The sequence below is a fragment of the Saccopteryx bilineata genome, chromosome 2, assembly GCF_036850765.1.
Source record: "Saccopteryx bilineata isolate mSacBil1 chromosome 2, mSacBil1_pri_phased_curated, whole genome shotgun sequence".
NCBI classification, from domain to species: domain Eukaryota; kingdom Metazoa; phylum Chordata; class Mammalia; order Chiroptera; family Emballonuridae; genus Saccopteryx; species Saccopteryx bilineata.
The window spans coordinates 58516385-58534370 of NC_089491.1; the positions used below are offsets into that span (position 1 = coordinate 58516385).

General features: G+C 39.9%; 1 protein-coding gene across 3 annotated transcripts in view; it reads left to right on the forward strand.

Moving 5' to 3' along the window:
• Positions 1 to 1918: 1918 nt before the first annotated feature.
• Positions 1919 to 17986, forward strand: part of PTAR1 (protein prenyltransferase alpha subunit repeat containing 1) — a 99309-nt gene continuing 83241 nt past the window's right edge. For all 3 annotated transcript variants that reach the window (XM_066257117.1, XM_066257114.1, XM_066257116.1), the window contains exons 1-2: positions 1919 to 2093; positions 13498 to 13667. In XM_066257117.1, the coding sequence (XP_066113214.1) occupies positions 2008 to 2093; positions 13498 to 13667 (256 nt within the window). In that variant the 5' untranslated portion in view covers positions 1919 to 2007. The remainder of the gene's footprint in view (positions 2094 to 13497; positions 13668 to 17986) is intronic.

Here is a 17986-nt window from a genome sequence, read left to right on the forward strand (position 1 = left end):
GTCTGGGATAACAGATGAAATGGTGCACGCGGAGATGGTAGTACTGCTGGAAGCTGGTCCACACTGTCATATGCCCAGCTGGGCAACGCTTGCGCTGCCAGACACGGAGCAGTTGTGGCTAGTGATTGTGGTCATAAAGTCAAATGGTCGTTGTAGACCGGGTACGAGAACAAATGTCGGAGACTTTCAGGAGTTAAGATATTACTTTATTGGCCAGTTTAACCTGCGCAGGGGCGAACTCCCGAGATGTCCGGAGACACCGTGCCCACAAGGAGCTGCAAATGGGAGCCGCGCCTGGAGCTTACAGCCAAGCCCTTATATATCCTAAGTGAGCAAGCATAGACAGAAGCAGATGTGGCAGTTTAGCTATTGGCTAGGGAGGTCACACGCAGCATAGCAACAGGGGCCGGCATAGCAACAGGGGCCGGTTTTAGCTTAGTGGCCAATTTCAAACCTAAACTTCTGATAAGGGTCTCTGACCTTCTTTGTTCCTAGCCTCACAGGAGCCATATCAGCACTTACTGTTCCTGCAATAGTTACACTCTTTGGCAGCTCCAGTACTCCCTGAATCTAACAGTCGTAAGTTGCATAGGTCATAAGTCGATCAATATTTGTACAGTTGTCTCTTGGTATGGGTCTGTAATTGGTTCTGTGACCTCTCTTCACAGACACCAAAATCTAAAGATGTTCAAGTCTCATAAAAATGGCATAGTATTCTCACATCATTTATGTACAGCCTTCCATATACTATACTTTAAATCTTCCCTAGATTACTTATATTATCTAACACAATGTAAATGCTACGTAAATAGTTGCTACACTGTATTGTTTTGGGAGTACTGACAAGAAAAAAGTTTATGCATGTTCAATATAATAAGGTGACCAATTATCCTCCCTTAGGGAGGACAGTCCTTCTTTTGTAAGTTCCATCCTCCCTCGAAAAGTGTCCACCTTTTTTGATATTGGAAGACTAATCTGTAAATGTCTGTATTCGATCGATGCAGAGTCAATAGGCATGTAAGCATAATTACAATATAAAATATTACAAATATTTTTATTATGCATTTATCATATAATAGTGTATTATTGTTGCAATGAATAAAATTTCTTTTATTTACGATATTGTTTTCTTCAATTTACTTTTGTCCTCCTTTTCATTGTAAAAAAGTTGGTCTCCTTAAATACACACTTAAACATCTTACACTTATCTACATAGTATCCTCAGCAACAATGTAACTTTTTCCCCCCAAATATTTTCTATTCTAGGTAGGTTGAATCTGTAGCAGATGGAAGGGCCCACCACACACTCCACCAAGAGAATCTGAAAAGTATCTCAGTACTGTACTTCCACCTCCTATACCCAGGTGGTAAATAAAACGTCTGCTCAGGCCGAAACTGGCATGCAGGAAAAGGATATCACCAACCAGGTCCAACTGGGACTCACTGGGCCAGGAGCATCTCTGACAGCCTCCTCCCTACAGCTGGAAATATAAAACAAGTTCTCAATGAGACTAACTGCTCAAAAGGCCTTTCACTCGCAACAGACTCCATGCACTCCATGGACTCCCATGGGAGCTAGCTGGTAGCGCTGAACATCTGAGAAGGAGAGTTGGGGAGCGTGGAGGAGGGAGTCAGGCCGTTTCTGGCTCCGGGGTTGTGGCTTGAGGACCACATACTGCTCAGCCCCGAGTGGACTAAAAATTAAAATGTGTAAGACACCTCAGGTAACTTCGCAATTGAATCTGCAGCACCTTATCCGACTTAAGAAACTTGGTTAGGGGCAACGTGAGGAAGTGAAGGACCAGACAGCCCCAGTAGTGGCCAGCACCACGCCCGGCCGCCAAAGGACTGACCCGGAAGTTCTCGGCGGCAGTCGCGGCGGCGGCGGGAGCTTGGCCAAACCGGCGCACTCACGCGCGCGCGGGCGCGCGCGCTCCCCGCGGAACTCCCGCTGGCTGCGCGGCACCGTCCCGGAGGCGCGCCCGAGCCGCCGTGGCCGCCGCCAACATGGCCGAGACGAGCGAAGAGGTGGCGGTGCTGGTGCAGCGGGTGGTAAAGGACATCACTAACGCCTTCAGGAGGAACCCGCACATGTGAGTTGCGCGCAGGCGTTGCCACCGCCTACGGGGGTCGTCGGTGGCGGACGGGGCGGGGCCAACCCCGGAGCGGACCTGGGGTGGCGGCTGGAGGATGGCGGGTCCCGGCCCGCGCGCCCCTCGCAGAAGGGGACAGACGAGGTCGCGGCCGAATCACTGTCGGCCGCCGCGGGGCCCGCTTTTCGCTACCGGAACGCGTTCGCGGAAGAGTCCCTAGAAGTGACCTCGAAAAATCAAAAGAGCGAGTTTGTTTCGCTCTCCCCACCTCTCCCTTTTCCCAGGAGTTCAGGAAACTCGAAAGACTTCATCCGAGTGTCCTCTTCTTACATCCGTCTAAGGTGCATTGGCACATACCCGATGTGGGTCTATATCTTGAACCCTGGAAAGAGGGGGTTACCGATCGTCTCATCCTCAATGGACCAAAATCCCGCAGTTTACTAACCAAAGGTAGTTTGAGGCTACTTTTGACTTTCGCCTCACTGGTGCCAAGATTGTAGCGGGATTCCGATGAAACATTGTTTTGAAGGTGAACAGAGCATTCTGAAGAGTATAGTTTCTGTAAGCACGGGATGGGTCTGATGTAAAGTAGATGAAACCTCAACACTTTTTAGCATACGCTGATTCATAGTAACAGGGAGCAAGCATATTAACTTTTTTTTTTTTTAATCTGAACACTGCTGCCCTGTTTAAGTAGAATAGCACAGTACAGACACACTGTATCTCTCCTCCTTCCTTTCCATTTTACTTGGGAGTACTCTGGGAAGATACCAGAAGAAACTGTATTCTTCCTGGCACTTACTGCTTTTATGTAGCAAGTGAAAAGGAAGCTATTAAAGGAGAAATATAACTACATTTTACAAAAGAGTTAGGGATAGCAAGAGTGTAGCTCTTTCCCCGTCCCTTAACCTCCTTCCTCCAGCCTCCTTCCCCCAAGAAAAAGAAACATGAATCCAGCTTTATATTATTTTTACTTTATCTCACTGTTTATGGAATTTATTTTGACATTTTATTCTTTAAACTAGAACACATGAATTACTCTTTTTAAGTGTTCTAACCCCTTTAGCTTTTCTGCCTAAAAGAGGTGCCAAACCAACATATAAATGTTCTTTTTCTTCAAGGTGATGCTTATAAAAGAAGAAACCCTCAGATGTCTTGCTCCCTTGTGACACACAATTGGAGATCTGCAACTCTGCCTCATTAAAAACAAAACACTGCTAGCCTCAAAACACACCTGCCTCCTTTAACATCATCCACTTCCTTTCCTCTTGTGCCTGCTGCCTTTTTGAAAATGAGTGGAATGATTTCCTGGCAGTAACCATAGTGGGTACTGGGACTTCCAGAGAATGCTTTGATGGCTTGGATATCAGTCTTTCTGTCCTCTTTTCAGAATGAGAGCTTTAGTTCAAATAGGAAACACCCTCAAAAAAATAAAATAAAAAAAAAGTCTGATAAATGAAGGGCCTATTTCTTCATCATTGGTGTTATTTTTCTTGAAATTATAGCAGAGGTTAGAAAGAAGTCTAATAAGTACAATACTCGTCTTAGTTTTTCTCCTTTGAGAGATTAGAAAAGCATCGGTATTTTATATTTGAAGAAACAGATTGTTCATTAGCTTGGCAGGTTGACACAATGCTGTTTGGAACACATCCCATTTCTTCTGGATCACATTTATTGAAACTCATGAAGGACTTTAATACCTTCCTTGACCATGTTTTTTTATGGTAAAATCTCACTAATGTGCTCTCTAACCATGCATAACTTATAATTATTAATAAGCATTTGGATCATTTAGGATTTAAAAGTATGAAATAAGATGGGCATTTGAAATAGGTCTGAAAAATAGCTTAACTCATTGTTTAATAATGGTCTTCAGCTATATTTTAATACATATTTTCTACAATAATATTTTCAATATTACTATGCATTTTTAAAAATGTCTTATAATTTAGACATTTCAAAATTGCCCATACTTTTTCTCCAATACAGCCCTGTTTTTTAAAAGAGGCTATATTTCTAGTTAAAAGAGGGAGGAAGTGTTGTTTATCTTGAAAGTTAGTACCTAATTACAGTTTTCAGTATTAAACAAAGATTTCATTCTTTATTTTTTGTTTTCCTTTTTTCTCCAAACACAAAACAGAGTGCAATTTTATTGGCCAAAATCTATTCCATTAAACATACTGACTTCATATAGATATCTAGCCAAGAGGGGTCAAAGATACAATGGTTGAAATGTGGATTTTGTTAGTGGTAGTTGTGGATAGGTTACTTTCTCTCAGCCTCAGTTTCCTCTTGAACTAACTAGGCTGATAAGAACACAAGAAAATCACCTCACACAGTATCTGTCACTGCCAGGTGACACATTGTTGCCACTAGGTAAAAGGCTTAACCTGAATCGCTATGTTCTTCAGAAAATACATAAATGATGAATATGAAAAACTTGGTGAACTGGAAAATACCATTGAAATGTCATTTGTATGGTTGATTCTTAGAGACTACTACTCTTGGAAGACAACCGAAAGCTTGACGCAGGGACTGGCATTAGATTAATATGTAGATCCTGTGCTAAAGGAGAAGACAACTGCTTATAATGGAATTAGTGTCATGTCAGAGGTCACCAGCAAGTTAAATTTTTTTTATTACTCTTTTAAATGTTTATTGAACTCTCACTGTTTTTACAAGGCACTGTAGGTACCATTTTATAATATTGAATAGGAAGAAGTATAAAATACAGTTATACTAAAGGCACTCACAGAAATCTATATTTCTGTGGAAATAGTCTGTATCTGTTCTGGATAATATGGTAGCTACTAGCCACATGTAATGTAACTGTTGAGTACTTTAAATAGGGCTAATGCAAATGAAGAACTGAATGTATTCAGCCAAAGAGCCCTTCTGTTTACAATGCTAAGACTATACTTTCAGGGATCATTTCTATAGTTTGTTACAAAGCTAGTCACTGTGTATACAGGATAAGGAGCAGGGTGCAGATTGATGGATATACCACACATGATGCCTGCCCTAATGGAACTTTGAACAAATCAACACACAGATTATGAAAAGATCCCCAAAGGATAAGAAGTATGGTTCACAAGAATAACAGGCCTGCCTGACCTGTGGTGGCGCAGTGGATAACGCATCGACCTGGAAATGCTGAGGTCGCCGGTTCGAAACCCTGGGCTTGCCTGGTCAAGGCACATATGGGAGTTGATGCTTCCAGCTCCTCCCCCCTTCTCTCTCTCTGTCTCTCTCTCTCTCCCTCTCTCTCTCCTCTCTAAAAATGAATAAAGAAAAAAAAGAATAACAGGCCTAATTTAGATTAGAAGGTCAAGATAGTTCTTTCTGAGAAATAAATTGAACCATGAGGGATGGATAAGAGTTGGCTCAGGGAAAATATGTACTTCTTGGGCAGTAGGTAGGGCCCAATGAAAACTAAGGGAGTCGTAATGAAAGGCAGTTTTAGATTTTAAGTTGAACTGAAGAATTGGAAACCATAGAGTCTTGTCTTACACTTGTTTATTATTACTATTATTATTTTTAGAGACAGACAGACATAGACGAGAAGGGATAGAGATGAGAAGCATCAACTTGTGGTGTCACCTAAGTTGTTCATTGATTGCTTCTCATTTGTGCCTTGACCAGGGGTGTGGGTGACTCAACCCAAGCCATTGATCCCTTGCTCAAGCAAGTGATCTTTGGAAGCCAGTGACCATAGAGTACTTCCAATGATCTTGTGCTCAAACTGGCAACCTCAGGGTTTCGAACCTGGGACCTCAGTGTCCCAGGTTGACACTATCTACTGTGCCAGCATTGGTCAAGCTTATACATAATTTTATCTGTTTATTTAAATAATTTTATAGTTAATTATAAAAGTTTGGGTTTGGAGTCTGACAGTCCTGGGTTTGAATCTTGGCTTGTCATTTATAAGCTGGGCGAACTTAAGATTCTTTACTCATTTTTAAAATGAGTTAAAATTTCTACTTTATAAGATTATTGTGCAGAGTAAATGAAATAGTATATGCAAAACTTAACACTAAAGATTGCATACAATAAACCGTAATTTGTGTAGATGTTTTCTACATAAGTTCAGTAATATAATTTCAGTGATACACAAGGTTTGTTTCTTTAGAAGATTTGCTAATTTTCTTTTTTGGTCATGCTAGAAAAAATTTCAGTTTTAAGAGGAAAGAAAACAACTATTAGATTTAAAAGATTTGTCCTGGATCCTTGGGTCGTTTTCTGTTTAGTCACTCCACATTGCAGGATTTAGTTTTAGTATTTAGGGACCATCCTTCCCTCCCAAAGGGAAGTTAGTCAATATTTTGTCAATAAGTGGGCTTAATTTAGTTGACTGATGATGTTTCTGAAAAGTACAGGCAAGAGAAACTGTCTAAACATGAGGAATAAAGTCAATATCAGTGTTATGTGAACCTTGAACTTCATCTGGAAGCCAGGGGGTCCCCACTGTGAAATGAAGCACTCAAGAGAGATGTATTATGCTATGTATGATCTTTTTAAATAAATGTGTTAGGTCATTCCATGTTGCTACTCCTTTGGAGCAGCCTTCGAAGGTAACCAAAAAAGTGAGCATGGTGATATCTCTTTTAAAAGATTAGAACTTGAGCCTGACCAGGTGGTGGCACAGTGGAAAGAGTGTTGGACTGGGACACGGAGGACCCAGGTTTGAATCCCTGAGGTCGCCGGCTTGAGCGCAGGCTTATCCAGGTTCATCCAGCTTGAGCATAGGGTCACTGGCATGAATGAGGGGCCATAGACATGACTCAGTGGTTGCGGGCTTGAGCCCAAAGGTCCCTCACTGGCTTGAAGCCCAGGGTCACTGGCTTGAGCAACGGGTACACTCTGCTGTAGCCCCCAGTCCAGACATATGAGAAAGCAATCAGTGAACAACTAAGATGCAACAAGGAAGAATTGATGTTTCTCATCTCTCTCCCTTCCTGTCTATCTGTCCCTATATGTCCCTCTCTCTGACTCTCTCTCTCTGTCTCTGTCAAAAAAAAGAAATAAAGGAAAAGATTCATAACTTTAAAAATCCTATGGCCTCGCCTGACCAGGCTGTGGCACAGTGGATAGAGCGTCGGACTTGGATGCGGAGGACCCAGGTTCGAGACCCCGAGGTCACCAGCTTGAGCGCGGGCTCATCTGGTTTGAACAAAAAAGCTCACCAGCTTGGACTCAAGGTCGCTGGCTCGAGCAAGGGGTTACTCGGTCTGCTGAAGGCCCACGGTCAAGGCACATATGAGAAAGCAATCAATGAACAATTAAGGTGTTGCAACGCGCAATGAAAAACTAATGATTGATGCTTCTCATCTCTCTCCGTTCCTGTCTGTCTGTCCCTGTCTATCCCTCACTCTGACTCTCTCTCTGTAAAAAAAAAAAAAAAAAATCCTATGGCCTTGATAATGCAGGTATTTACTTGAGTATCCTTGTTAAATACCAGGAATCTCAATTTCCGAAAACCTAAAAATATAAAAGAATGAAATTTGATGATAGTAAAAAACTCAAATTTTTATGAAAATATTTTAAGGAAATAACTGGAAATGTATTTAATATTTATAGCACATTCATTGCATTCATTAAAATATATAAATTAGTAGAAAAATGATTAATGTAAATTGTATTTAAAAAAAGATTGTAGAGGATTATGTCAAATTCCACTTTGGTAAAATACCTAAAAAAAAAAGGATGCTTACCCAAATGTAATAGTGGTAGAGGGATGACAGATGACTTTTAGTTGTTTTTCCCTAAATTTTCCAATTTTTCTTGAGTATGAATTTAAAATTTAAATGTAGTTAAGTCCAGAAGTAATTAATATAAATTCTGCTTGCTTTCACTGATGTCTTTATCTTCACTCTGGCTTCAAGGGTTTGGAGCTAGGTATTAGAAAGTCCCAATTTTCAGTTTAGACACTGGCAAAATTACTTTAAGTAGTCCTGTTGACTTTACTGGACTTTAGTTTCCTCATCTGATAGAATGAGAGACTGGAGGAATGAGGTCCCTTCCAATTTTAAAATTATTCTAGAATCCTAAATTGTCTGGAAGAATGTAGAGTATAACCTCAGAGACTAGACATGAAAGCCTGAAGTCAAGCACTCCATGTTATTTGGGAAGCTTACTGACCTACCTGTCTAAAGCATTTATACTATTTTTAGGAAGCAGCAAAGCACCATATCTTTGAGTCAGATAACTTCATAAAGCTTACCATTCTTTGCCTCACTTTCTCAGTATCTGTATAACAAGGAACCTCAGGTTGACCACAGGCTTTTATTTGAATTTATGATAGTATACTTCATCTTTGCCTCACACTTTATTGCTTACCACATTCTTCTGTACTATTTACTTTTCATAACAGGCAGGGAAGGTGTTATTACCCCTGTGTTTCAGATCAGGCTACTGATGGCAAGTGACTTGCCCAATTCATATTTGTCGGTGGTAGAAAGGAGATGAGTTGGAATCCTGGACCTAAGAAGTTCAAGTGCTTTTGTTTCTAAATCTTACTGCCTTGCTTTTATTTATTTTTATTTCCTAGTGCTTTACATTCCCTGATATGATTGTTTTATTCTCAAATAAGAATAGCTACAAGGTCCTGGTCAGTTTGCTCAGTGGGTAGAGTGTTGGTCTCATGTGCGGAGGTCAGATTTGATCCCCAGTCAGGACACACATGAGAAGCAACCATTTACTTGTCTTTCCCTTCTTCCCCTCTCTCTTCCCCTCTCTTAGCCAGTGGCTCAGTTGGTTCAAGCATCAGTTCTGGGCACTGAGGGTAGCTTGATTGTTCCAAGCATAGGCCTCGGATGCTGAAGATGGCTTGGTTGGCCCCAGTCACAGTGCATGTGGGAGTCTGTCTCTTTATCTCCCCTACTGTCACTTAAAAAAAAATGAATACCTACTGGGTTTTTCAGTCTTAGAATTTGAAAATTGGATGAGACCTAGCAGCCAATTGGCTTTATTTAGAAAAATAATGCAATTCCACATTTTAGAAATGAGGAAAATGAGGTCTATAGAGGCCTACAACATGATCTATATATCACATTGACAGAGCTAGGACTTGAACCTACTGCATTTCAGAGGTAATTTTCTTTTGCAGAATCAAGAAGCAATGTTCTTTGAAAATTATTTATTTTAATATTATCACCAAAGTGCAAGTATAATCAGCCTTTTAGTAGCAATTATTGGGCACCTACTGTATCCAAGGCATTCTTCTTTTTTTTTTAAATTATTGCTTGGAAGAACAGTAGCCAACTAAAGCAATGTGGGTGTTTTTGTGAGTATGCAGATGGCTCTGTTCTGTCATTTAGGTACATTTAGTTGGGCATTTTATTTATTTTGAGATAAACAGTGAGCAAAGCAGGTTTTTACATTGTTAATTTAGGTTATAAAATCCCACCCTCATTCCCACCCCCCAAAAGAAACAGACTATACCTAGAAGCTAGGATTCTTTTATTCTTGTTACTCCAACATTCATAGTATTGACTCCTGCAGTTCTTTGCAGTGTTGGAAGTAGTCACTAGATCTCCGAGAACAAACTTTCTTGAAATGATTGCACTGATGTTTGTTTCTTTGTTTGTTTGTTTTGTGGTAATTCTGGTTATTTTCTTAAATGTATTTTCTTTATATTGTAAAACCTGAATACCAGAAAATAACAGTGATTCCAACATACTTTAGTCAGGTATAGATCTAGATATGGCTAATTGTTCTGTGCCAAGACCAGCTCAGCAGTGGGTGTGCATTAAAGGAAGGCGGTGCAGGACTTAAGAAAAACACACAAGACACAACATACAGAAAAGATGGGTACAGGGGACTCACAGCCTCTAGGACTGAGAGTCTAGATATCTGCAACCTCATCATATTTATTCGTGTCTTTGCTCATCAAGCAAATTAGCAGAGCCTGGATCAAATTAGTCTACCATGGATTCAGGTGCAGAGAAAGATGACCAACCAATGCAACCCAGGCATGTAGGAAAGTGGCTGTCGGGATCAGCTACTTCCTATCAACAATTGTAGTAGTGTTTGCCGGGGCAACGTTCTGCCCCCACAGGACTTGGTGTTCTGAAGTCTACACCAAAGACTTGTCTCAAGGCTACAGTTTAATCTCTCAGCCATTTTGTTACAGTTCTGCCATCAAAAACAAATGCAGAAACATTTTGAAATATGTACTGGACATTGACCTCAGATGCTCTCTCAGCATTAGCACATTCTTCCTTCAGAATTTTATTTATATTACTAGAATGGCAAAGTTATAACATTTTATTACAAATATTGACACAACTCCTCAACGAAACTTCTGTGAAGTCTGGGACCACGCTTGTTTTATTCATTTTTGCATTTTCAGAACCTAGCACAGTACCTAGTACATTAAAGTAGTACTCATAACTAATATATTTAGATAGTATTGACATGATATATCGCAAGGGTCGGGAACTTTTTTGGCTGAGAGAGTTACGATCGCCACATATTTTAAAATGTAATTCCGTGAAGGCCATACGATAACCTGTGTATGTTACGCAAGGATCTTGATAACAGTATACGAAGTGAAATAAGTAAATCAGAAAAAAAACAGGAACTGCATTATTCCATACGGAGGTGGGACATAAAAGTGAAACTAAGAGACATTGATAAGAGTGTGGTGGTTATGGGGGGAGGGAGGAAAGGGAGAGGGAAAGGGGGGGGAGGGGCACAAAGAAAACTAGATAGAAGGTGACAGAGGACAATCTGACTTTGGGTGATGGGTATGCAACATAATTGAACGACAAGATAACCTGGACTTGTTGATCTTTGAATATATGTAACCTGATTTATTGATGTCGCCCCATTAAAAAAATAAAATTATAATTAAAAAAAAAAAATTTGGTGTTGTCCCAGAGGACAGCTGTGATTGGCTCCAGCCACCCACAACCATGAACATGAGTGGTAGGAAATGAATAGATTGTAATACATGAGAATGTTTTATATTTTTAACGTTATTTTTTTATCAGATGCAGCCATCAAAAGAGCCACATCTGGCTCGCAAGCCATAGGTTCCCGACCCCTGATACATCGAAACACCGCTGAATCACCTGAGCCAGTTGTCAGGACAAAAAGCCTTAGGTCTCAAGATCTGCTTGCGAGTTAAATTTGCTTGAAAGAATGGTTAGTGACTTGCAGTCCCTAGAGTACACAGGTTTATATATATATATCCCTGTGTCATTAATGAAGTGATCAGTAGAAAGTAGGTTACCTTTGAGTTATCTAGTTTAGAGTTTCCAGGAAGGATTTTGAGTTCCACAGCCTTTCACCAATTTGTGTTGATGGCCTAAAAGAGGGCTTTTCTTATAATCTTTAAATTGGACACATTTCCTCCTCTTTGCATCTATCAAACAACTGTCTTCTTGGCGGAAGCATCCCAGGGACATTCTATATAATATTACACACACGCTCTGAAAACCAGTTATTTATTTTGTTTTTAAAAAACATTTTTGAAAATCTATTTAGACACTCTAAAAGTATTGTTATTTATGTCAACTGCTCTTATTAATAGTTTTCTTACTATCTTCCATTAATTAAGGGGAGGACATTCTATTTGAGAAGGAATGTTTCATGTAGGCATGAATTATAACTATTTTATTTGAAAAGCATGTGTGCAGGCTTTGTAAAAACATTGTGTACTGGTTCGTTTACCATGTAAATCAACATATTGTTTATAAATTTTGGCCTATAGCATAAATTTTTAACTTGAGTTGAAGTGGATTGAGGGATATAGAAGCCTTAGATAAAAATGATCAAAGTCTGAAATGTATTTTGTGTTTTAACAACATTAGTGTTTTTTCTTTAAGTTTAAAGGATTATAAAGAATAAAAGAAAAATGGCCCACAATTTCAATGACAAGATAACATTTATTGATAATTTTTTTTGTGTGTGTGTTTTTCTGAAGTTGGAAACAGGGAGGCAGTCAGACAGACTCCCGCTTGCGCCTGACCGGGATCCACCCGGCACGCCCACCAGGGGGCAATGCTCTGCCCACCTGGAGCGTCACTCTGTTGCAACCAGAGCCATTCTAGCGCCTGAGGCAGAGGCCACAGAGCCATCCTCAGTACCTGGGCCAACTTTGCTCCAATGGAACCTTGGCTGCGGGAAGGGAAGAGAGAGACAGAGGAAGGAGGGGGGAAGGGTGGAGAAGCAGATGGGCACTTCTCCTGTGTGCCCTGGCCGGGAATTGAACCCGGGACTCCTGCACTCCAGGCCAACGCTCTACCACTGAGCCAACCGGCCAGGGCCCATTTATTGATAATTTGTTTCTGTTCCATATACATTTATTAGCAGGCAAGTATAAATACATTTGCTGACATAAAAAAATAGAAATAGTACACAGAAGTGATTAGAAAATTTATATAAAAATAAAATCCTTTATCACTGCAGAAGTTTCCTGGTATTCTTACAAGAAATTTTAAAATTCATCTATGTATCTTTTAAAAATTATACAAAAAAGGCTTGTGGTATACAATATTATTTGTCATTTTCCTTTTTTTTGTTGTTGTTTTGTTTCATAGATCTTGGCACCCTTTTCATACTAGCATATGTAGATCTACCTCATTTTGTTATACCTCTTATCACATGGATAAGCCATATTTTACCAGTGTTACATTGATAAACATGTAATTATTTGCAGTTTTGTTGCAGTGTTACAGTAAATATCCTATTTATATATTTATGTATAGGATAATATCTGAGCAGCGGAATCAATGGGTCAGAGAGTACATGTATTCAAAATTTTGAAAGACATTTCCGATTTTCATCCAAAGATTAGACCGATTTTCATTCCTGTCAACAGGGAGTACAGCATCCTAATTTTCTTTCTGCCCCCCCCCCCTTTCTAAGTGAGAGGAAGGGAAATAGAGAGACAGACTGATGCATACACCCTGAGGCAACCCCCATCAGGGGCTGATGCTCTGCCCATCTGGTGCCATGCTCCTAACTGAACTATTTTTAATGCCTGAGGCAGAGGCTCCATGGAACCATCCTCAGCACCCGGGGCTGATGAGCTGGAACCGATAGAGCCATGGCTGCAGGAGAAGGAGGAGAGAGGGAGAGAGAGAAAGGGGAGGGGAAGGGATGGAGAAGCAGATGGTCGCTTCTCCTGTGTGCCCTGATTGGGAATCGAACATGGGACATCTACACTCCGGGCTGACGCTCTACCACTGAGCCAACCAGCCAGGGAAATACTAATTTTCTTGTACTGTTGTCAGTATTAAAACACTAGTGTCTTTTAAAAATTTCTATCAATCTAGTAGGTGGGCTAAATAATATTTTTAAGACAGGGAAATATGTGGATTTATTAAAATACTCTGTAGGATTGAAAAGGCAGTATTCTTATCTTTATTTATTTATTTTTTATGTTTTACATATTAAGAGATGAAATTGGCCTGATCCCATGTCCTGAAGCTAGGTATAACCGGAGTCCTATAGTCCTGGTTGAAAACAAACTTGGTGTGGAGAGCTGGTGTGTCAAGTTCCTTTTACCGTATGTTCACAACAAGCTCATTTTGTACAGAACAAGAAAGCAATGGCTGAACAAAGATGGTAAGTAAGAACTCTGCCTTCCTCCTTTTATTTTTGGAAGAAGCATGGAATATAATGGAAGAACCCTCTCTGGGTGTTGGCATTCCTGGATTCTGGTTCTGACTCTTTCATTCATTGCCTGAGCTGATGTTTAACCTCTGTCAAGTAAAAAATTTGGACTCATCAGTAGTTTTCAAATTTTGCATCCACAGTGATTCTATGGAAGGTGCCTCAAGCAGGGTGCCAGGCCACCTACTGTAACCTGAACAGCAAATCAGAGCAATTCTGGGCTGGCTGGCTTCCTTCCTCCCTCCCTCCCTCCCTCCCTCCCTCCCTCCCTCCCTTCCTTCCTTCTTTTTAGCTACTTGTGTATGTGCCCTGACCAGGTAATTGAACTAGCAACCTTTGTACTATGGGAAGATGCTCCAATCAACCAAGCTATCCAGCCAGGGCTTAATGTTTTGTTTTGTTTTGTTTTAGAGAGAGAGGAAAGGGGAGAGAGGAGAGGGGGGAAGGAAGCACTTATTTGTTGTCCCACTCAGTCATGCATTTATTGGTTGCTTCCCGAGTGTGTGTCCCCTTACCGGAGATCGAGCCTTCAACCTTGTCATTTCAGGACAATGCTCTTAATTAACCAACTGAGCTAACTGGCCAGGGTGTGGCTTTATCTTTTTTTATATGTAGTATAAATTATATTAGTATAAATTATATGTAGTAAAATTTATAAAATTTTACTTGAAGACATTTTATGGTTAAAAGGAAGTTTGAACATTACTGAAGAGGTCTGTAGTTGCTACAGGGTCAGATTTTCTAGTTTCTAATTCTCAGGTACTTTGTAAGAAAAAGAACTTATTTTAGTAACAATCCAAATGAGAAAACAGAGGCATGATGATGGTATTTGTATTGTGAATCAGCTCAGTGATTTATGAAGGTGCCGTCACACTGAGAAACCCAACTGAGCTTTGGTCCTCTGTGTCCTGTTCCTATGCAGAGATGAGCCGAAGAAAACCATCCCAGCATTCACTTCTTCCACTCCTCTTTGCTGCATCAAATATCCCTATTCATTCCACCTGGTCTCTTAGTTTCCCCACTGTAGGTGATATTGAGCCTCCAGGTACACAGATTCTGTTTACTTTTCAGTTAAAAGTGCTCAATATACCTGGTGACTAATTTTGAATAAGAACCTTGTTTCCTGGAGAATTTTAATTATCAGTTTGGTAGCTATTACCAAGGGGCTCCTCATAGCACAGGCTGGTTGTAAGTATTATAGGGGATAAAAAGATGAATAATACATGTTCTCTTTACTTAAGAAGCATATATTTGAGTGAAAAACAATTTCTTTAGGAATGTTACCAAAGATGTAATGTAGCAATTTCCTTATATTCATTTCAGCATTGTCCTTAACACATTGTCATAATAGATTAATAGCACGTTTCCCTGTTTAGACCAGTAGAAAAGGAGTCTGATTTGAAAACGTAATGTGTGAAATAGTTTCTATTTTGTGTTTCACTCACTTAGCCATCTGATGTATATACATATATCTATGGCTGGGCCTAAATTTATGACATAGCTTATGTTTGTGGTGTCAACTTACAGCTATATATAGGTGTAGGCATAAACTAAAAGGTAAGTGTATATCTGTTGTTAGACCTTCTTTCTTTCTCCATTCTATCACTCTCTAGTAGTTTTCAGTAACATTACAAAGTAACACTTATGAATCCATTATTATTATTATTACTATTTTCCAAACAACACTGTATGTGTGTTCTGACACACAGAAATGTATAATTGAGTCACTACATAACTACCGTAGCTATGGCTGGGGCGGTGTCAGAATGATATTCTTGTAGAAAAGAAACTATAAATTTTAAAACATCAAAGGCTATTTTTGTTTTTATTGTTTTTTCCTATTCATACTACACTTGATCTTAGCCAAAAGGTGGAGAAGCGATGTTTTTTGCCTATTCATGTGTGGCTAACCCAACCCACTTTCTTGTAGCCTTCCAAGATTTCTCCTTTTACCTGTTTCTTGTGTTTCTGGACTCTGTACAGTTGGCTTTCTTAACTCTCCTCATTATGTAGTTTTAGTCTTGGTAGGCCCAGGAGGACCTGGACAAAAGATGACATGGTTAAATACACTCACAAAATAGCATCCAAATTCTGAATTCTGATGCAACTGTACATGTACAGAAGCAGCTTGATTTTATGGTAACTTACATCTTCATGGAAGTAGCTTTCAGTTTCACTTTTTTGGTGCATGGGAATGGTATAGTGTAGTGTGGTGTCACATACAACTCAAGTTGTATATTGTATTATCAATAAAAATATGGACGTGAATTTCTGATTTGAGAGAAATGATACCTGAAAATGCCTACTAACATAAGAATATTCTGCCAAATGTGTGAACTGAAGCAATTAGAACACAGAGGTAAATCTTGTTTAAAAAAGAAATGTTTGGTAAAAGCAGTTATTTCATGAAAATGCTGTACCTTTAAAACTGTTTCTGTAGAAAATATGGGTGTAAGAAGAGCCGGTAAAGGAACCCAACAATTTAAGAACCACTTCAGAAATGTCAGTGTGTGTGTAATTGATCATGCCAAAGCCCCGGTCATCTGAGAATGTATTCTGTAACTGAAGGTGACCTTTATTCTAGGGATAGATTTTTTTTCTTTTTAATCAAACTGAATTCATGCTCTTCTTTTTTTTTTTAAATTTATTTTATTTTTTTATTTATTCATTTTAGAGAGGAGAGGGAGAGACAGAGAGAGAGAGAGAGAGAGAGAGAGAGAGGAGAGAGGAGAGAGGGAGAGAGAGAAGGGGGGAGGAGCTGGAAGCATCAACTCCCATATGTGCCTTGACCAGGCAAGCCCAGGGTTTCAAACCGGCGACCTCAGCATTTCCAGGTCGACGCTTTATCCACTGCGCCACCACAGGTCAGCCATGCTCTTCTTAATGTGCTGAATTTCTTAGATTTGGGAAGCATCCGTATTAATTTGGGTTCTCCAGAGAAACAGCAGAAAATGATACATATAAAAGATTTATTATGACAAATTGGCTTGCATGATTATACAAGCTGGAGACGCAGGAAAGCTGATGATGTAACTTAGTTTGAGTCTGAAGTTTGAGAACCAGGGAGCCAGTGGGTTAAATCCCAGCCCAGAAGCTGAAAAAGATGAAATGTCCCAACTCAAGCAGAGAGAAAAGAAGCAAAAAAGGGGGTAAATTTCTCCTCTTTCCTCCTCATGTCCTATTTAGGTCCTTGACAGATTAGATCAGGGGTCAGGAACCTATGGCTCGCAAGCCAGATGTGGCTCTTTTGATGGCTGCATCTGGCTCGCAGACAAATCTTTAATAAAAAAAAATGTTAAAAATATAAAACATTCTTATGTATTACAATCCATTCATTTCCTACTGCTCATAATCATGGTTGCAGGTGGCTGGGGCCAATCACAGCTGTCCTCTGGGACAACACTAGATTTTTATTGGATAATGCATAAGGTACAAGGGTCGTTGTATGGCTCTCACAGAATTACATTTTAAAATATGTGGCATTCATGGCTCTCTCAGCCAAAAAAGTTCCTGACCCCTGGATTAGATGATGCTTACCCAAATTGAGGAAGGCAATCTAGTGAGTCTACCAATGCTGTTTTCATCTGGAAACACCCTCAGAGATACACTCAAAAAATAACATTTAATAGCATTTAATCTGAGTACCCATATCCAGTTAAGGTTAACTATTGGTTTAACTAAAATTAACCGTAACAACATCTGTTTAATTGCTTAGAGACTGATATGTTAAAGTTCAGATGTGGTAATAGCCATATTTGGTTTTGGAGAAGAATGATACTGTAATTCATACTTTTGAGAAATCCGTGACAAAAACAAAAAGCAAGAGAGAAGTCCACAGCATATGAGTCCTGACTGAGCAGAGCTCTGTCCCACACTGTGATCATCTCCAGGTGTGCCATTCCGTCATCATCTTTTGCTCCTTTCTCTTTCTCATCCTCTCTGTTCCATAACTGCTGTTTCTTCAAAAGCCATCTTTAGCTCTTCAGTTCTTATTTCTCATCTGGACAAATGTCATTACCTCATAACTGATCTTTCCCATTTTCAAGTCTCTCTTCTGTAATCCATGTCCAGAATGTCATTAGCAAGTCATCTCAAACAGCACCAGAAACACAGTTTAAGAGATGCTTTAATGAAATATCTACTCATCTTATTTTATGATGCCTACATTGTCAGTAGAGTCAATATGACATTCAAGGACCTTCACAAGCTGCCCCAGCCTGCGTTACCAGCCTTTTCCTCTACTTCAAATTCAGCATCAAAGCTTCCTCTAC